Below are 17,477 nucleotides of genomic sequence, written 5' to 3'. Positions count from 1 at the left end.
TGTATGTTGAGATCTTTCTTGTATAGTTCTTCTGTGTATTCTTACCACTTCTTCTTAATCTCTTCTACTTCTGTTAGGTCTGTACCATTTTTGCCCTTTATCGGGCCCATCTTTGCACAAAACATTCCCTTGACAATCTCCAATTTTCTTCAAGAGATGTCTTAGTCTTTGCCATTTTATTGTTTTCCTCTTACTTCTTTGCATTGTGCATTTAAGAAGACCTTATCTCTCCTTACTATTCTCTGAAAATCTGCATTCAATTGGGTATATCTTTCTCTTTCTCCCTTGCCTTTCACTTTCCTTCTTTCCTCAGGTATTTGTAAAGCGTCATCAGACAGTCACTTCACTTTCTTGCATTTCTTTTTGTTTGGGATGCTTTTAGTTGCTGCCTCCTGTACAATGTTATGAACCTCTTTCTATAGTTCTTCAGGCACTCTGTCTACCAGATCTACTCCCTTAAATCTATTCATCACTTCCACTATATATACATATGGTGATATGATACGATTTAGGTCATATCTGAATAGCCTAGTGATTTTCTCTACTTTCTTCAATTTAAACCTGAATTTTGCAATAAGAAGCTCATGATATGAGCCACAGTTGTTAACTTCAGGTCTTGATTTTATTTACTGCATAGAGCTTCTCCATCTTTGGCTGCAAAGTACATAATCAATATGATTTCGGTATTGGCCATCTGGTGAGGTCCATGTGTAGAGTCGTCTCTTGGGTTGTTGGAAAAAACTTTGCTATGGCCAGTGTGTTTTCTTGACAATACACTGTTACCTTTACCCTGCTTCATTTTGTACTCCCAAGATTAATTTGCCTGTTTTCTGGTTATCTTTTGACCTCCTGCTTTAGCATTCCAATCCCTTATAATGAAAATGACTTTTTTTTGGTATTAGTTCTAGAAGGTTTTGTTAGGTCTTCATAGAACTGGTCAGCTTCAGCTTCTTTGGCATCAGTGATTGGGACATAGACTTGGATTGCTGTGATGTTAAATGATTTGTCTTCGATTCGAACTGAGATAATTCTCTTGTTTTTGATATTGTACCCCTAGTACTGCTTTTCCCACTCTTTTATTGACTATGGGGGCTACTCCATTTCTTCTAAGGGATTCACAATAGTAGATTTAATGGTCATCTGAACTAAATTTGCCCATTCCCATCCCCTGATTCCCAAGAAATCAGTGTTCAATCTTGCCATCTCATGTATGACCACATCCACTTTACCTTGATTAATACATTTCAGGTTCCTCTGCAATATTGTTCTTTACAGCATAGGACTTTCTTTTTACCACCAGACACATCCACCACTGAGCGTCCTTTCATTCACTTTTTCTGGAGCTACTTGTAATTGCCCTCCACTCTTCTCCAGTAACATATTGGATACTTTCTGACCTACAGGGCTCATTTTCCGGCATCATATCCTTTAGCCTTTTGATACTGTCCATGGGGTTTTCTTAGCAAGGATACTGGAGTGAGTTACCATTTCTTTCTCCAGTGGACCACATTTTGTCAGAATTCTCCACTGTGACCTATCATCTTGGGTGCCCTGCACGATGTAGCTCATAGCTTCAAGGAACTGTGCAAGCCTCCTCACCATGATAGGGCAGTGATCCATGAAGGATGCAATATGCCACATCTATAGAAAAAATTGTTAATTGTTGGGGACAAAAGGTGTTATAATGTCTGCTGCTGTTAAATAGTTACTAAAATGGGATATTCTTGATATTCCTGTGTGAAGTTTGTAATTGGGAAAGGAAATTTAGCAGCATCTGTATCTCTTGCCACAGGACTTAGCAATACCTTTGTCATATCAGATGCATCAATCCCATTTCTTTAATTATTTGTATTGTCAAGTAAATTTTGTTTGTCACCCACTTCACTGTTTAGCTTTCTAAGTAGCAATAGTAGTTCAGGCCTTCCCACTTCCAAGTTAACATTGCAGAGATCTCACTAAAATATACAGAATTGTTTTTTTCTTGGACATGCCCTTTCTTCCATTATATGTTTTCTTAGTAAGGATAAAAAAAAGTATAGCGATAGTACAAGATCAGATTTGGAAATCCAAACGGTATTTTAATGATGTGCATTCTGTTTAGGATGCAACCACTATGCTCATATTAAGACAGATTTTAACTTTACAATTATTTTTTCTTTACTGTTTTGCTCCAAGTGCCTTCCGAATATTATTAGAAACTGACGAGGATCGGCTTCTTGTCATATTTAACAGAGGCTTAATCCTGATGACTGAGGTAGGAGTATTATTGTTATTTTTTAGCCTTTTGGTGGGTGGGATACTGCAAATAGGGTAGATTAGGATATCTTGTTCATGGAATTCTATCTTTATATGTTAGTAATATGCTATATCATTTTATATATATATATATATATTTGGCAGTCCTTCAATACTCTGCACATGATGTACCATGAAGCCACAGCTTGCCATGTAACTGGAGATCTGGTTGAGCTTCTGTCCATATTTCTTTCCGTCCTCAAATCCACTCGGCCATATCTGCAAAGAAAAGGTTTGGATATTATTTATTAAATATAAGTTTTATTTTTAAAAATAAAACAGATGAGAACCAAAGTATAATTGTCATTATCAATCGGCTGTTTATATGGCAGAGTTGTAAACTATATTAATTTGATTGTATATTTTCAGATGTGAAACAAGCCCTTATCCAATGGCAGGAGCGGATAGAATTTGCCCATAAACTTTTAACTTTGCTAAATTCCTACAGTCCTCCGGAACTTAGAAATGCTTGTATAGGTAAAGTATATTAAATCTAATGCACTTTCTTTGATCTCCGATTACCCATCCATCACATTGAAGATAAAATAGACACTTTTCCATTTCTGTTGTAATTGTGGTCAATAAAGTTAAAGAATAAGGCTTGAATGAATGAATGATTGATTGATTGATTGATTGATTGATTATGTGTCATCAAGTCATTGTCAACATTGATAGTTTCCCCTTTTTTATGGTAATTGTATTTACAATTACAATTATAATAAAAAAAAACCAGATACAAACTAAAAATAATAAAAGAGAAAATAGATTCCATCCATCTGAGGCTAGTTGTCCTCATATTCTCTTTCTTTCTACTTTCCTAGTGTGTTTTTTTTTCTTCCCAGCTTTACTTATACTCACAGCTATGTTACTTCTCAAGAATAATAGTTTATGCACAGGCCCATGTAGCTTTTTGCAATAAGATGGAAGTAGTTTTGCCATCCAGTTGTTACCTTTAATTTCACAGTTTAGTTTACTACCAGAACTGGTAGTTCTGGTGGTCTTCCATTCAAGTACTAATGTTTGACCAAGTTTGGTTAAGAACTGCAGTACTTGGCGTTTGTCCAAAATTAAGGCATAATAGGTAACTGTGTGTTCAATCAGTAGCAACATTCCTTGGTAAACTGTGACTAGAAATATAAATTGGATAACAAAGGTAGTGATTAACAATTTGCCCTACTCACAGGAATAGCTGAAGGCACAAGGCAGGTATTGAACCAGATGTTCTGATTAATCATGAAATGGTCTCTGAGTTGGCATTTAAAGATTCATTTGCAATTACTAAAGCCTATTTATTATCATCACAACTAACAATTTGAGAAAATTATCAAGGAATCCTCCCAAGGAACTTCTAATTCAATACAAGATGCAATGAATAAAGCTTAAGATTTATAGACCAATTATACAATAAAGCAAACAAGACATAGAATGCTATTATTGATTGCAGTATTTCATTTTTGCAAATTGCTATAAAACACTTAAAGTAAGTGGATGATACTAAAGATCAGGTTGGCCGAATAACAGTTCTGTAAATCATGAACAAGATTTTAATGTCATGCCTAAATGATAGCAAATAATTATGGTCTGATCGTGTTTATGTTTTTCCTAGTTTGAATTTGTACTAATGTTTATGAAGAGTTTATTAGAGTGCAGATTTCTCTTTAAGAGTATAATCCTGCTGCCATGAAGCACCACATAAGTCCAATAAATAAATAAATAAATAAATAAATAAATAAATACGAGTCTTTTTCTTTTGCAGATGTTCTCAAGGAACTGGTGCTGTTAAGCCCTCATGATTTTCTGCACACTTTAGTTCCTTTTCTCCAGCATAACCATTGCACATACCATCATAGCAACATACCAAGTATGTATATTCAGATGACAAGGTTATTTATACTTTTATAAAGAAATACTAATTTACAATATAATAAAATTGTTTTGAGATTTACTTTGAGGCAGGAAGTAGTTTGAGAGGTGAGATGGGAAATTCAATTAACTGCAAATAATATGATCAATCTAATTAACCTGAGGCATTCAACTATTGACAGATGCTTTAAATTTATTACTCTTAGATTGATCTTGAGATTGAGAAAGTACTCTTCTCAATCAGAAAAATATATTTTAGGCAGCCTAGAGCAGGGGTGTCAAACTTGCGGCCCGCGGGCCAGATGCGTCACGTGCTGGCCATGCCCACGCCCGGTTTAGCAAAGGAGGAAAAAGTCACGATACATCAAGTGGCGCCGCCGTGATGACACAAGTTTGACACTTCTGGCCCAGAGTGAATTGCATATTGTCAAGGCATTGTTTCTGGATGACAAAATCAACTTTCTATCTAAATAAATAGAGAAAGAGAAGGAGAAAGTCCCCTGATACACAGGTAGTCATCCCTTCTTTTTTCTAAACAGCTGAGATTCGACGGCAAGCTCAAATAATAGTGGAAAGCCAATGGGGAAGCCAGCAGGAAGTCAGAATTTGCGATCACATGCAGCCCTTGCTTAATGATGGCAACTGGGAATGCTCACGCTGGTGCTATGTGGGATGGTCACATGACATCATGCTTTTACAATTGCACTGCTTAGCAATGGAATTTCTGGTCCAAATTGCCATTATAAACTCAGAACTACCTGTAATTTTTTCCATTTTTAGTGGAAAGGGGAATAGGGGCTGGAACTCAGCAAGATAATATGTAGTGTTGCCTTGGGATGAAATGAGTTTTAATTGAGGTTGTTTGTGGGGATGGGGGGTGTTGCTGTTTTTATTGTCTTGTGAACTAGCCAGGGTTAGGGTTAGGGTTACAATATGGAAAGCTCTATCAGACTTTTTGAAATAAATAAATAAAAATAAATAACCACTTGACCTGGAGCTTACTTTAGAATGGTCTAGGTGTGTGTCATTCAGAAAGATAAGGTATTTTCGGCATATGTTCATCTTTTTATCGATTTTAAATGTTTATCGATTTTAAATGTTTCCACATCAAGTACCACATCCTTCCCACAAAAGGAATTGATGCTCAGCAAATGGAATATTGCACTCAAAATCCTAATTACCATATTAGAATCCATGAAATTGAACCATGTCCTATAGAAAATCTGTCCCAGTATCAGCTACACAAATTACATAGATCTGCTATTTTTGTCTGTCCGCGTACAGATTTTGAATGCAAGTGCCAAGGCCTCAAACCTCCTGTGAAGTATTCTCTGCCATTGTATCACATGTGTCTTTTCTCCCTAGAATAATGAGGCTTTGATGGCTGGTGAGATCCATCAGCCAAAGGAACTATTTTAACTGTCATAGTTGCTCAAATTCACATTGCCTTGGGAGAGCTGCCTTAGTATCACTAGATAAAGGGGTTGGATTTTGTTGTACGGTATCATCTTGCATGTGATAAAATGTAATAAAAATAGCAGTTACTGGACAATCTTTTACTACTTTTAACTGGTTTCAGTTCTGTTTTTTATCTTCATTACTCTCATCTTTCTCTCTTGAGCCAATTGCTCTTCTTAAAAATAATTCTATCATATACATGTAAGCAAATATATATAAATCCTCAATTTATAACCATTTGTTTAGTGAGTGTTCAAAGTTCCAATGGCACTGAAAAAAGTGACGACTGGTCCTTGCACTTGCAACTGTTATAGCATCCCCAACGTCACCTGATCAAATTTCAAGTGCTTGACAAATTTGGGCACTTCACAGCAAAAAGGGGTCACAAAATTGGGCATGACTGGCTTAACTACCTTTCCTAAATGGAAATTCTCGTCCAAATTGTGGTTGTAAGTCAAGAGCTGCCTATACTTTACTTACAATTCAGATAATACCACTCTCCATAAGAAAGTTGGAGAGTGGAAAAAGCCTGAAAAGGTAAAAAGCAAAAAAGGATTGAAGGTAAGGAAACCTTCCACAATCTCATAACTATGAAGGAAGGATCCATATTATATATTGTATATTAACAAGATACTGGCCACTACAGTTACCCTTTCCTAAGCATGTAGGATTGTTTAGCCTAGCATAGTCTGGATTAGGAGGCCCTCATGCCCTTATAACCTCTTATTTAGATTATCATAATACATACTATACAGGGTTGCCCCTGAAAAGCATTTAGAAACTTCAATTGGTGCAGAATGCAATTGCGCTGGTAACAAAGAATACTATTTTGCTCCTTATTCTAAGCTAGCTAGAGAACCTAAACATAATAAAATCTCTGGGTGCGAATCATTGTCTCTGCTATAGAAATAATAGAAGAAAAAGAAGAAAAAAGGGCAGCAAAAGCCTGTAGGTTAAATTTCTACTTGTGTGTCAGGCACAAAACAATTACTTCAAAGCTTTAAAGAGGAAAGGAATAACTATTGTTTGATTATTGGCTGTCTCTTAGGTACCATGAGATAGCAGGGTTCATCCTCTGGGGTAAAAAGCTGGAAGTTGTCTTTTGTCTTCTCCCTGCCTTTTGCTATATGATCCTCAGTCATGCCTTATACAGAATAAATGTCGATTGTTTCAACCTGTGTGATATGAGGAGATGGGAAGAAACTCCTCTTATAGCAGTAGCAATTACATTTCCATGTAGAGTAGCTGTATGAGCAGCAGCCAAACGTAAAAAGTAGATCATGAAGTTAATTGTTTTATGTCTATTTATGGAAGTTTTTCAGAAAAGATTGGTTAGCCATTTGTCTGAAATGGTATAAGGTTTCCTGCCTAAACGGGGTTGGACCCTTCCAACTCTGTTATTCTGTTCTTTCCAGTTGATGTTATATTACTTTAAATAAAATAATAGTGGTTATTTGGTTTTGTAAGGAACAAAACGTAAAGGGTAAACTATATACCTAATTGCTTTTTAAACTTCAACTTTACTATTTATTCCTGTCTACATTTTCTATTATTTTATTTACCCAAAGAACAAATATTTTTTTAAAAAAATATTATGATAAAAATTACCTTTTTTAGAGGGCAGAGAATCGGGATGGCTACTCCCTGTAAAAAAGGAAATGTACACATTTTGTTAATGCCTCTCCCTTTTCCTTTCCACTACAGTGTCTCTTGGTCCTTATTTCCCATGCCGTGAAAATCTGAAGTTGATAGGAGGCAAAAGTAATATTCGCCCACCTCGCCCTGAACTTAATATGTGCCTTTTGCCTACGATGGTAGAAGCTAACAAGGTATTTATTTATTTTATTTATTTATCAAATCTATATGCCATCCATCTTGACGAAGGCACTCTGGGTGACTAAATATTTAATTAAAATGCACTACAAAACATTAAAACAATAAAAAGGATCTTGAATTTAAAATTCAATTAAAACAAAATATCTATCAGGAAAGTAAATGTTTCCTTTATGTAACATTTGATTAATCAAGGGTATGCCTTGATTGATGAGTCTTAAGAATAATTGTCATGTGGTTGTTGTTGAAGAGGACTGCACTGTTGAATGTATTTGGTTTAATTAATTATATTCATTGGTTTAATTTATCACACATGTAACAAAATTCCAATGGCAGTTTTATTATAATAGTTTTCATAAGAGAGAAAGAAGAAAAATGCATCTACTTGTCGCTCACATCTTTGATCCCAAAAAATCCCTACAAATACTTTGGGTCCCAGATATGTTCAGTCTTTAAGTGAGAGTGGCAAATAAGAAAATAGTGCATTCTTTTTAACATATTAGGTTTCCTACACATTTATGTAAATTTTAATAATCCCTAAAATTCCCAAGTTCTGTAGCAAATAATTTCTGAACCAAGTTCTGTAGTTTTTTAGCAAGAATTTATCATAATCCTTTGAAAATAGTTCATTTTTCACATTTAAATATTATACTTTTCATATTTTTATTTTATAAACCAAACTTTCCTTAAATCTTCAGGGTAAAGATGAGGTTTATGACCGTATGCTACTAGATTACTTTTTTTCATACCACCAGTTCATCCATCTCTTATGCCGAGTTGCCATCAACTGTGAGAAATTCACAGAAACCTTAGTGAAAATGAGTAAGTATGAATTTGTAGCATGTCTAAAAGATTATTTAACAAGCACATTAGTTCAGAGTTCCTCAAACGTTTTCAGCTCTGTGGACCAGTGGGGGAAGGGGGTAGTTCTGTGTGAGCATTCGGTATGCGCACGTGTGCAGCTCCATTTGTGCAAGCGACATGCATGTGCACCTGCTGCTCACTTAAATGGAATGCTTGAGGATGTGCGCTTCAGCCATTTCTGTGGCCCGGTTGCAAACTTCTCACAGCCTCTAGTGGGCCGTGGCCCACAAGTTGGGGACCCCTGCATTAATTGACAAGGCCTGTTCTTTAGAGCATAGGCCAGTACTTTGCAAGCCTTGTGTCTATGGAAGAATAAATTGCAACATCAGAATTAATAAGTGTTTAATTTTTAAATTCATTCATTTATTTATTTATTTATTTATTTATTTATTTATTTATTTATTTATTTATTTATTTATTTATTTATTTATTTATTTATTTATTTATTTATTTATTTATTTATTTATTTAATTTCTATACCGCCCTTCTCCCGAAGGACTCAGGGCGGTGAACAGATTAAGATTTCATATACATTTAATTTTTTTTTCCAAAAAAAACCAGTAAATAATAAATTGAGCCAACTTGGTGTATCTGCTAAGATCTTGGCATAGAATTTATATGTTTATGCTAGCCCTGCTTGTTGAAACAGAAAGGTCTTCAGGGCACGTCGGAAAGTGCAAAGATCTGGGATTATTCGTATTCCAGGGGGGTATTTTGTTCCAAAGAGTAGGTGCCCCCACAGAGAAGGCTCTCTCCCTTGGAACTACTAGACGACATTGTTTTAATGATGGTACTATGAGTAGGCCTACTCTGTGAGAGCGTATTGGTTGGTGGGAGGTTATCAGTTGCAGCAGGTGGTCTCATAAGTACTCAGGTCCTAAGCCTTGGAGCACTTTAAAGGTAAGAACCAACACCTTGAAGCGCACTCGGAAGGCCATCGGAAGCCAGTGCAGCTCGCGTAGAAGAGGTGTTACATGTGAGCGCCATGTTGCTCCCATAATTATTCGCGCGTCCGCATTCTGGACCAGTTGGAGCTTCCGGGCGCACTTCAAGGGGAGCCCCATGTAGAGAGCATTGCAGTAGTCAAGTAGGGAAATGAAGATTATATTAACGAATATTTTCTCTTTTATAAAAATTACATGAAAAATTGCTTTATTCAGTTTTCCAACTGATTTGCTAAAATAGCAAATTGGGATTAAATGAATTAGTATCTATCTTTTTAGTAAAAGCCTATGTGTAAATTCAAAGATGTAGAATTTTATTTAAATTGTATTACATTGCTACCTAACTGTAGAATAAACTAGAAAGACAGGGTAATTATTTACACATTTATCTAAGAGTAAAACATGAAAAACAGTGAATTTGAGTAAATATATGCAGGATTTTTATATTTAAATTATTTCTATTTAACAACATGATTTTTGGTTGGAAATTGGAACAAGGTCATTTGGGTAGTGACTATAGATTTGTTTTATTTTGCAGTTAAACTGTTTGTGCCTTTTAAAATCAATTATTTATTTATGTAACTTGCAACTCCCATCGCAGTTTGTATTGCTCATGATACCTAGTTTTCTTCGTAATTGTGAAGAATTAAACAACTATATTTCTGGCATACCTATATCTTTATAATCTTAAGAACTTAATTGCCTTTTTTTTTTAAATGTAGGTGTTCTTGTTGCATATGAAGGCTTACCTCTTCATCTAGCTTTGTTTCCCAAACTTTGGACTGAGCTTTGTCAAAGTCAGGTAAAATTAATTTATCTCTGAAAGGGATGTTTTTATTTGAAAAGTAAAGGTGTGTGTTTGATCATCATTTAATGACAGATGATGAATAGAGAAAATCCTACCTTCAATTCAGGCTTTCTCTTGCCGCAGACTTAGACTTTTTTCTAAAAGTTGCTGAGATTCTAATAACTCCAAATATAATAGTTTATTGTGAGCAGAAGTTGATTTTAATCAATTTATTATTTTATTAATAAAGGATAGGCTGAAAGATATTGTAGAATTGTTACAGACTGGTGCTCTTAGAAAATTCATTTCCAATGAATGAGTTACGAGTTCATTTCCAATTAATGACTTATGCGTAACATTTCTGTGTAATGAACTGAAATCACATATCCACAATGGATATGTGGAATACGAGTTCTGAAGCTCTGATCTCCTTTCTCTTTTCAGTCTTCTATGTCAAAGAATTGCATCAAGCTCCTGTGTGAAGATCCTGTGTTTGCAGAGTATATTAAATGCATCCTAATGGATGAGAGGACATTTCTTAACAACAACATTGTTTACACTTTCTTAACTCATTTTCTTCTCAAGGTATGAAAAATAGTTCAAGTCAAAGAGAAGCGTGGAAAGGAAAACCTAGCAGCGCTTCCACAAATATACCTCTACGTTTTCATTGCGCTGTTGTCTTAAGTTTTCTAATTTATTTGAAAACGACATTAAGGCAACATTTGACAATTAATCAGTGGAACAGCTTGCCTTCAGAAATCGTGAGCGCTTCATCACTGGAGGGTTTTTTAAAGAAGAGACTGGACAGCCATTTGTTTGAAATGGTAAGGTCTCCTGCCAGAGCAGGGGGCTGGACTAGAAGACCTCCAAGGTCCCTTCCAGCTCTATGCAATTAACTTTCAATTCTATTTACATGGCTGTCCGATATACGTCTTTCATAGGGCTAATAAAGCCATGTTTAATTTTACTTTTTATTGGAACCCTCCACTCAGTCACTTTGGATATTTTAGTTCTGAAACAGCATTGGGAATGTTTTCTGGGACTAGAAGACCTCCAAGGTCCCTTCCAGTTCTTCTATACGTTGATTACGTAGGTCAGAGCTTCAATAGAGATTGGTTTTCCACAGACACCCTTGTTCTTTCAAATTCCACTTCTGTAGTTCGGTTTGCAGTAGGAAATAGTGCTATGATGAGATCATTTCACCGAATTGCAAATTAAGTTTCAGAATCCCTTATTTTACAGGTACAAGGACAAGTGTTTTCCGAAGCAAATTGTGCTGGAATAATCAATAATCTGATTACAAATTTGATCAACCAGTATCAGAATCTGGAATCAGAATTTTCCAATCAGCGAGTTGAAATTTTTAAAGCAAGTTCCACTTTAAATGGGGTAAATAAACTTTATTTTCTCTTCAAATTGTATTGATTTATGTAAAGCATTTTTCTTTCTATTCCTCAGATGAAAATGTTCAAAATGACAATCCTACAGTCACAGGCATACACACACACACACACACACACACATATGAAACAAACAAAATTTAGTTACTTACCAAACACATCTAAATTATATTAAAGTAACCCCCCTCTCTCCCCTTTCCCCCCATAATACACACACACACACACACACACAAAATTAATTTAGGGCGTGTCAAATTTTCAAACTTTCAATTTCCAAATATTAGGGGTGCTCAAAAGTTAATTGCTACAGTAGTTCTTAGCTTCTGGATAGAACATCCATGCCCAGAGAAATTCAAAAGTATGTGCCTGTGTGTTCCAAGAACAGGTTGCATCCTGAATTATGATGATTATTATTTATTGCATAGTCAGCCAGATGTTTGAACTATATTTGGCATATAAAAATAACACAAAAACATCCAAAAACATAAAATCAGGCAGCCCAGACTAAAATGATCCAAAAAACAACAACATGAAGAAAACAAAACGGGCTTAAATAATAAACATCAATCCCAGGCCAGATGTGCAAAGCTTTCTGGAACTGTAGGAGAGAGGACGCAGTCCTTATCTCTGGGTGAGATACTGTTCTAGAAGGTGAGGGTTGCACTAGAAAATGATAAAAAGTGACAGTGTTTAGTAGAAGGGAATTAGCCAAAATAAAAGCTTTGAAACTAGGCATTTTGAAAAGAGTGGAGAGAATAAAATGGAAACTTAGTTCTAATGCTATTTTTTTGTTAACAGTTAAAACTGTATTTATCAATAATACAGCATATACGTACATACTATCCATTTTCTTCTTTTAATAGTATTAAATAGTAATCCATGTTAATCCAGTAATAGTAATCCATGTTACTTTGTGTTTTTTTAACCTCATTATAATCCTTTTATTTTATTTAACACAAATACATATTTTCAAAAAAAAATAGCATCTATGAATGAACAAATAATTATTGAGGTTATATATTATTGTTCAATATATTAATAAAATGATATTTCATTGTTGTATTATATTTTACCCATTATAATTATAATAAATTATTTATAGTAAAAGATACTGTCATCTCTTTCTCCCATCTGAGCATAACACAATAAAACTACCTAAACATTGTTAGATTTACAGCTGTGACCACCATTGTTAATACTTTCCACTTGCCTTCCTCTTGATTTAAGCTATAAATACAGGATACAGCATAAAAACAGAAGATCCAAAATTTTAAACTGACATGTAAAAAGGAGTCAGAATTTTCTTCTGCAGGAATAAAGATATATGCAATTTCTTTGGTTACTATTTATATAATTTCTACATACACAGAGAGAGCAAATTAATTTATGAAACACAATTTCATTAAATACATTGACTTAAATTTTCTTTTATAGGACCTTCGAGCTCTCACTTTACTGCTTTCTGTGCACACCCCCAAACAGTTGAATCCTGCCCTAATACCTACTTTGCAAGAGCTACTAAACAAATGCAAAACTTGTCAACAGCAAAAAAGCTCATTGCAGGAACAAGAAGCCAAAGAACGAAAAACTAAAGGTTTGTTTTGTTTATTTATTAATCAAATGTATAACCCATCCATCTCACCGTCCAAGTGACTGATGGCAGTCAGTTTACAAGTAAAAAAATTATTTTGGGGATCCTATTTAACTTTTCCTTGATGAATCATGTCTGAAAGTATCTGATTGTTCTGAGAACTATTTAGCTGGAAATATTCTGGGATACCCCCCTATCAAACTGACAAAGTAAGATCAGCAGAGTCTTGCAACAGCTTGAAAACTAAATATTTCTCTGCTTGTTGACAGGAACCCAGTTTATCATGTACATTGAGTAACAAGATGGTGATAATCATCTAAAGCTTGAATGTATATAAAATAACTCTAGCACTGATTAGTTAATTAAACAGATATCTTATTGACAAATGATTGTTAACAAAATTTGGATTGAAATAACTCAGACATTTTTCATATATCAAGCAGCTGGGAAGCATTTCACTTGGACCTAGAATTTCTTTTATCAGCAAGAATATTTCCTAAGCAGTGTGCTCCAATTAGCTAGCAGGAGGGAGAAATTAGGTTGAAGCTCTCAAACATTTCAAAGCACCTTTGGGAAGAGAGGAGGAAAAATAAATATATAAAAATAATGTAATATTTTTATTCTGCCAGTAAAAATAATTCATTATGACAATTGATATCTGTACTATTTCATCAATATTTATTTTAACTGTACAGATGATGAGGGAGCCACTCCAGTAAAAAGAAGACGGGTTAGCAGTGATGAGGAGCATACAGTAGACAGTTGCATCAGTGATTTGAAAAATGAACCTAGGGAAGCCTTGACTCCAACCAGCACCTCAGATAATGAGACAAGAGACTCCTCCATCATTGACCCAGGCACAGAACAGGACCTGCCTTCCCCTGAAAATAATTCTATTAAGGAGTACCGTATGGAAGTTCCCTCTTCATTTTCTGAAGATATGATGCTAGCTACTCATTCACACCATGGGGAGGAGCAGCTGGGCAGTGGGAGATTTGAAGAATGTAAAGATCTGAAAGAGCCATCAAGCTCCAAGGATTCTCACATTATTGAGGATGATACAGAGTTCCCCTCCACATCTATTTCTGCTGTTCTTTCTGACCTCACAGATTTGAAGAACTCTGAAAGTCAAGCTTCCCAGGACCCTGAGTCTGGCTTATCACTTAGTTGCAGCCATTCCAGAGGACTGTTGAGTCACATGCAGCAGCAACATCAAGACATTTTAGACATCCTTTGCAGGACCATTGAATCAACAATTCATGTGGTTACGAGGATATCTGGCAAAGGAAACCCAGCTGCTTCTTGACAGTAGAGGAGCATGCGTGCTTTTAAAGTCTTTTTTTCTCCCTTTTAAAAATGCTGTTTGTATAAGTTCTGCTTATTTCTGTTTTGTGCTTCAGTTTGTCCAGTGCTTTCTGCTTGAATGGCAAGATGAAATTTATATGCTTAATTGGTCAGGCAGAACTTCAAATTAAAAAAATTATTTTGCATCTACCGTGTTTTCTTAAAGGGCAATCAAATAATGAATATGTTTATGTAATTCAAAGTTCACTGTGGTGGCTTTCATTTAATATGCCTGTCTTGGAGAGCAGGGACTCTTTGCCCTGTATGATGTAATTGAAATTTAACTGCATTTTTACGGTGTATAATATGGTGTCCTCTGTGCCAGTTTTGTACCTTACAAAAGAGGCAGCTTGCCTCCAATTGCTGTGGTTCTTATTATCAAAATTAAGTTTACTTGTATACTAAACAACCACAAAAAATTGATTCTATAAAGAATCCTCTTTAGCTGTGGCCTGACAGTATACACATACAAATACACACACATACACGAATATATATATATATATATATATATATATATATATATATATATATATATATATATATATATATATATATATATATATATATATATATATATATATATATATATATATATATATATATATTAGTGCTTTATTTAACAGAATACCTGTGATGAAAATAAAGCACATTTGATGTAAAATTAATTGTTTTATTTTTATTGACATGACCAATTGCTATTCTGTGCACTTCATTAAACTGATTGTGATGACTTTTCATTTGTTTTTATATATGTTGCCTCTGTAGTCCATTATTTCCTTGCCAGAAATAGGAGCTCAGAGAGGTGTGTGCACGCTTCCCAGCTGCTCTCTTCCCTGACATCCATGGACTGTTGAAGAATGGACAGGGCTATTTAGAATATTCTATACTTACCTATATATCCCTGTGAAGTCCCTAGTGAAGCCAGTACTCCTCTGAGTCTCACATGTGGTGATATATTTTACATTTTGGATACTTCTTTTGTCTGTAACTATTTTTTAATAAAGCAATGAATACATCTGAGTGAATGTCAGAGGATGTATCATGCATTCAGAAGAAAAAAATGGAAAATTAATAAAGGATTACAAATACACATTTTACAGGAATTGCATTGTATGTCATACAACTACATGACAACTTCAAAATGAAAATTAAATATCAGATTATGATAATAGTAAAAGTAGTAGCAGTATATTTAAAATAGGGTTTTCACCCCTATATTGAGCAAATGCAGATAGATTCTGAAGGGGGCTATATAATGTATTTCAGTTCAGTTCACTATACTAGTGGTTAATATGTGCATACCTAAAAGTAAGCATAATTCTATTATTTTAAAAGGTATCCAGATTTGAAGCCAAGAAAATCTTCAGTGAAGATGTAAAAGAGACCAGAAGGAGTGAAATTAGAAGAGGTGCTTTAGCAGCATAATATACCAAAAGTGTTTTAAAGAGTTCTTGAATACTTAAAAAAATATTTGGATATTTATAAATCAAGAGAAAATAGTTATCTTTTTTCTTACCAGAGGAATGGATAAAACGGTAAATAGAGTGCATGAGAGGTTAATGTGCATTTTTAATAAGATTTGTTTAATGCTCTGAATTATTAAAAAAAATCTGTCAAATAAAATTGAATAATAACATCAATGAAAAAATACTTTGTAGTCTTTATTTTAAAAAGCTTAAACTAAATTGGTTTATAATTACACTGTATAAAATAGACATTTTGAATATCAGAAAGTAGTATAATTCATGATTGGTAGCATACCATTAATAAATATTCAGAAGTGTTTGAAATGATAATAATCCTTCACTGATTAAAGGAAAGAAGCATTCAAATAATTAGCCATTCCCTACCCATACATGGAAAAGCGAGGATTATGTCATCAACATTACTAGGCCTGCCCTTTTTCTACCAATTTCATTGGAGATTTTACCTATGATAATGCGTTCTTTATCTTTCCAAGTTCTGTATTTTCTTTTAAAACTACATTTTCATCTGTAATGGCCAAGTGACTACAGCAACAACCAAAAATTATTCCCTCCCCCCCCCCCCCCCCCGGGCCCGGCTATTGCCAACAAAAACAATGGGTGAAGCTGTTCTTGGGCATGTGTGACTGGCAAGACAGCCACTAGCCATGCCTGAGATGAACCATATTTTTCTGCGTAAGTTAAGAGATTTGTTTCAACTTTTCCATTTGCTTTTTAAGTTATCTCCTCTTAGTTCTTCAGTCTGATCATTTGTTAGCTTTGTCAGATCAAAACTAGAATAAGAACTAAAAAAGTCCAGCACTTTCTAAGCTCACTGTAGAGTAAGCAGGGCATCTGCAAATCACAGAGAAGTATATCTCTGCACCTTTTTATCTTAATAACTTGTGAAATCATGCTGTTTCAACACAATGCTGAAAAATGGAGAATTTTTGTTAATACCCAGTTGTAAATAAATGTTAACTGTTTAATACAACTTTAAACAAAAAATTTACTCTGAAATACTACCTTCTGAAATCTTGTCTGTTTACTGCAGCTAACCTGCCCCTGCCCGCCCCTCAACCCTCTGTCCAGAAAAGTAGTCCTAGTTATCTGAAGCTTGTAAAATACCATTCATGTGATAACAGCATGGTTGGTTGGTTGATTGATTACACACTTTGTAGATCATTGTGTTACAGATTTCTGGGAATGCAGGTAGCTCAGGTTTGCTGTGCATAGTAATTGGGTTCTCTGGGCTTCTCCAGGATTTTAAAGATTTTTTGGGAGAGTTCATAGCAACCAATGAATGGGTGTCTCCCAGGAAGCTGCCTATCACTACCCCGCTGCCCCCCAAATTAAAATTTTACAGAGACTGTATATATTAGAAGGCAAACCCCACCTTTGAACTGGTGCACTAAGGAACCCTCACTGGGATGGTGCAAATCCTACCCCTCTTGTCTCCCAAAACCAGAGAAACAGTCTGCTAAGTTTGCTGTCTGAAGGAAATTGAAGGAATTTCAGTAAATTTTACAGGTGAGAAGATTAAAGTGCCTGAGCACTAAATGCTTCATTTACCATATTAAATTGTATAGGAATATAAGTATATATAATACATATTTCTCAAATCAAAGCACA

General features: G+C 34.8%; 1 protein-coding gene across 2 annotated transcripts in view; it reads left to right on the top strand.

Annotated features, from left to right (window-relative positions):
* The window catches only part of USP34 (ubiquitin specific peptidase 34), a 153,680-nt gene extending 138,869 nt beyond the window's left edge, over positions 1-14,811 (top strand). For both annotated transcript variants that reach the window (XM_060692619.2, XM_034427298.3), the window contains exons 70-80: positions 2,176-2,254; positions 2,401-2,527; positions 2,665-2,772; positions 4,052-4,156; positions 7,321-7,445; positions 8,148-8,271; positions 9,980-10,059; positions 10,489-10,629; positions 11,287-11,433; positions 12,879-13,038; positions 13,731-14,811. In XM_060692619.2, coding sequence (XP_060548602.1) covers positions 2,176-2,254; positions 2,401-2,527; positions 2,665-2,772; positions 4,052-4,156; positions 7,321-7,445; positions 8,148-8,271; positions 9,980-10,059; positions 10,489-10,629; positions 11,287-11,433; positions 12,879-13,038; positions 13,731-14,341 — 1,807 coding nt within the window. In that variant the 3' untranslated portion in view covers positions 14,342-14,811. The remainder of the gene's footprint in view (positions 1-2,175; positions 2,255-2,400; positions 2,528-2,664; positions 2,773-4,051; positions 4,157-7,320; positions 7,446-8,147; positions 8,272-9,979; positions 10,060-10,488; positions 10,630-11,286; positions 11,434-12,878; positions 13,039-13,730) is intronic.
* Positions 14,812-17,477: the final 2,666 nt, after the last annotated feature.

This window comes from Pantherophis guttatus, chromosome 1 (assembly GCF_059756535.1).
Source record: "Pantherophis guttatus breed Tessera chromosome 1, ASM5975653v1, whole genome shotgun sequence".
Taxonomy (NCBI): Eukaryota; Metazoa; Chordata; class Lepidosauria; order Squamata; family Colubridae; genus Pantherophis; species Pantherophis guttatus.
Note: the sequence above shows the minus strand (reverse complement) of the source record. Positions and strands in the feature narration are given on the sequence as shown.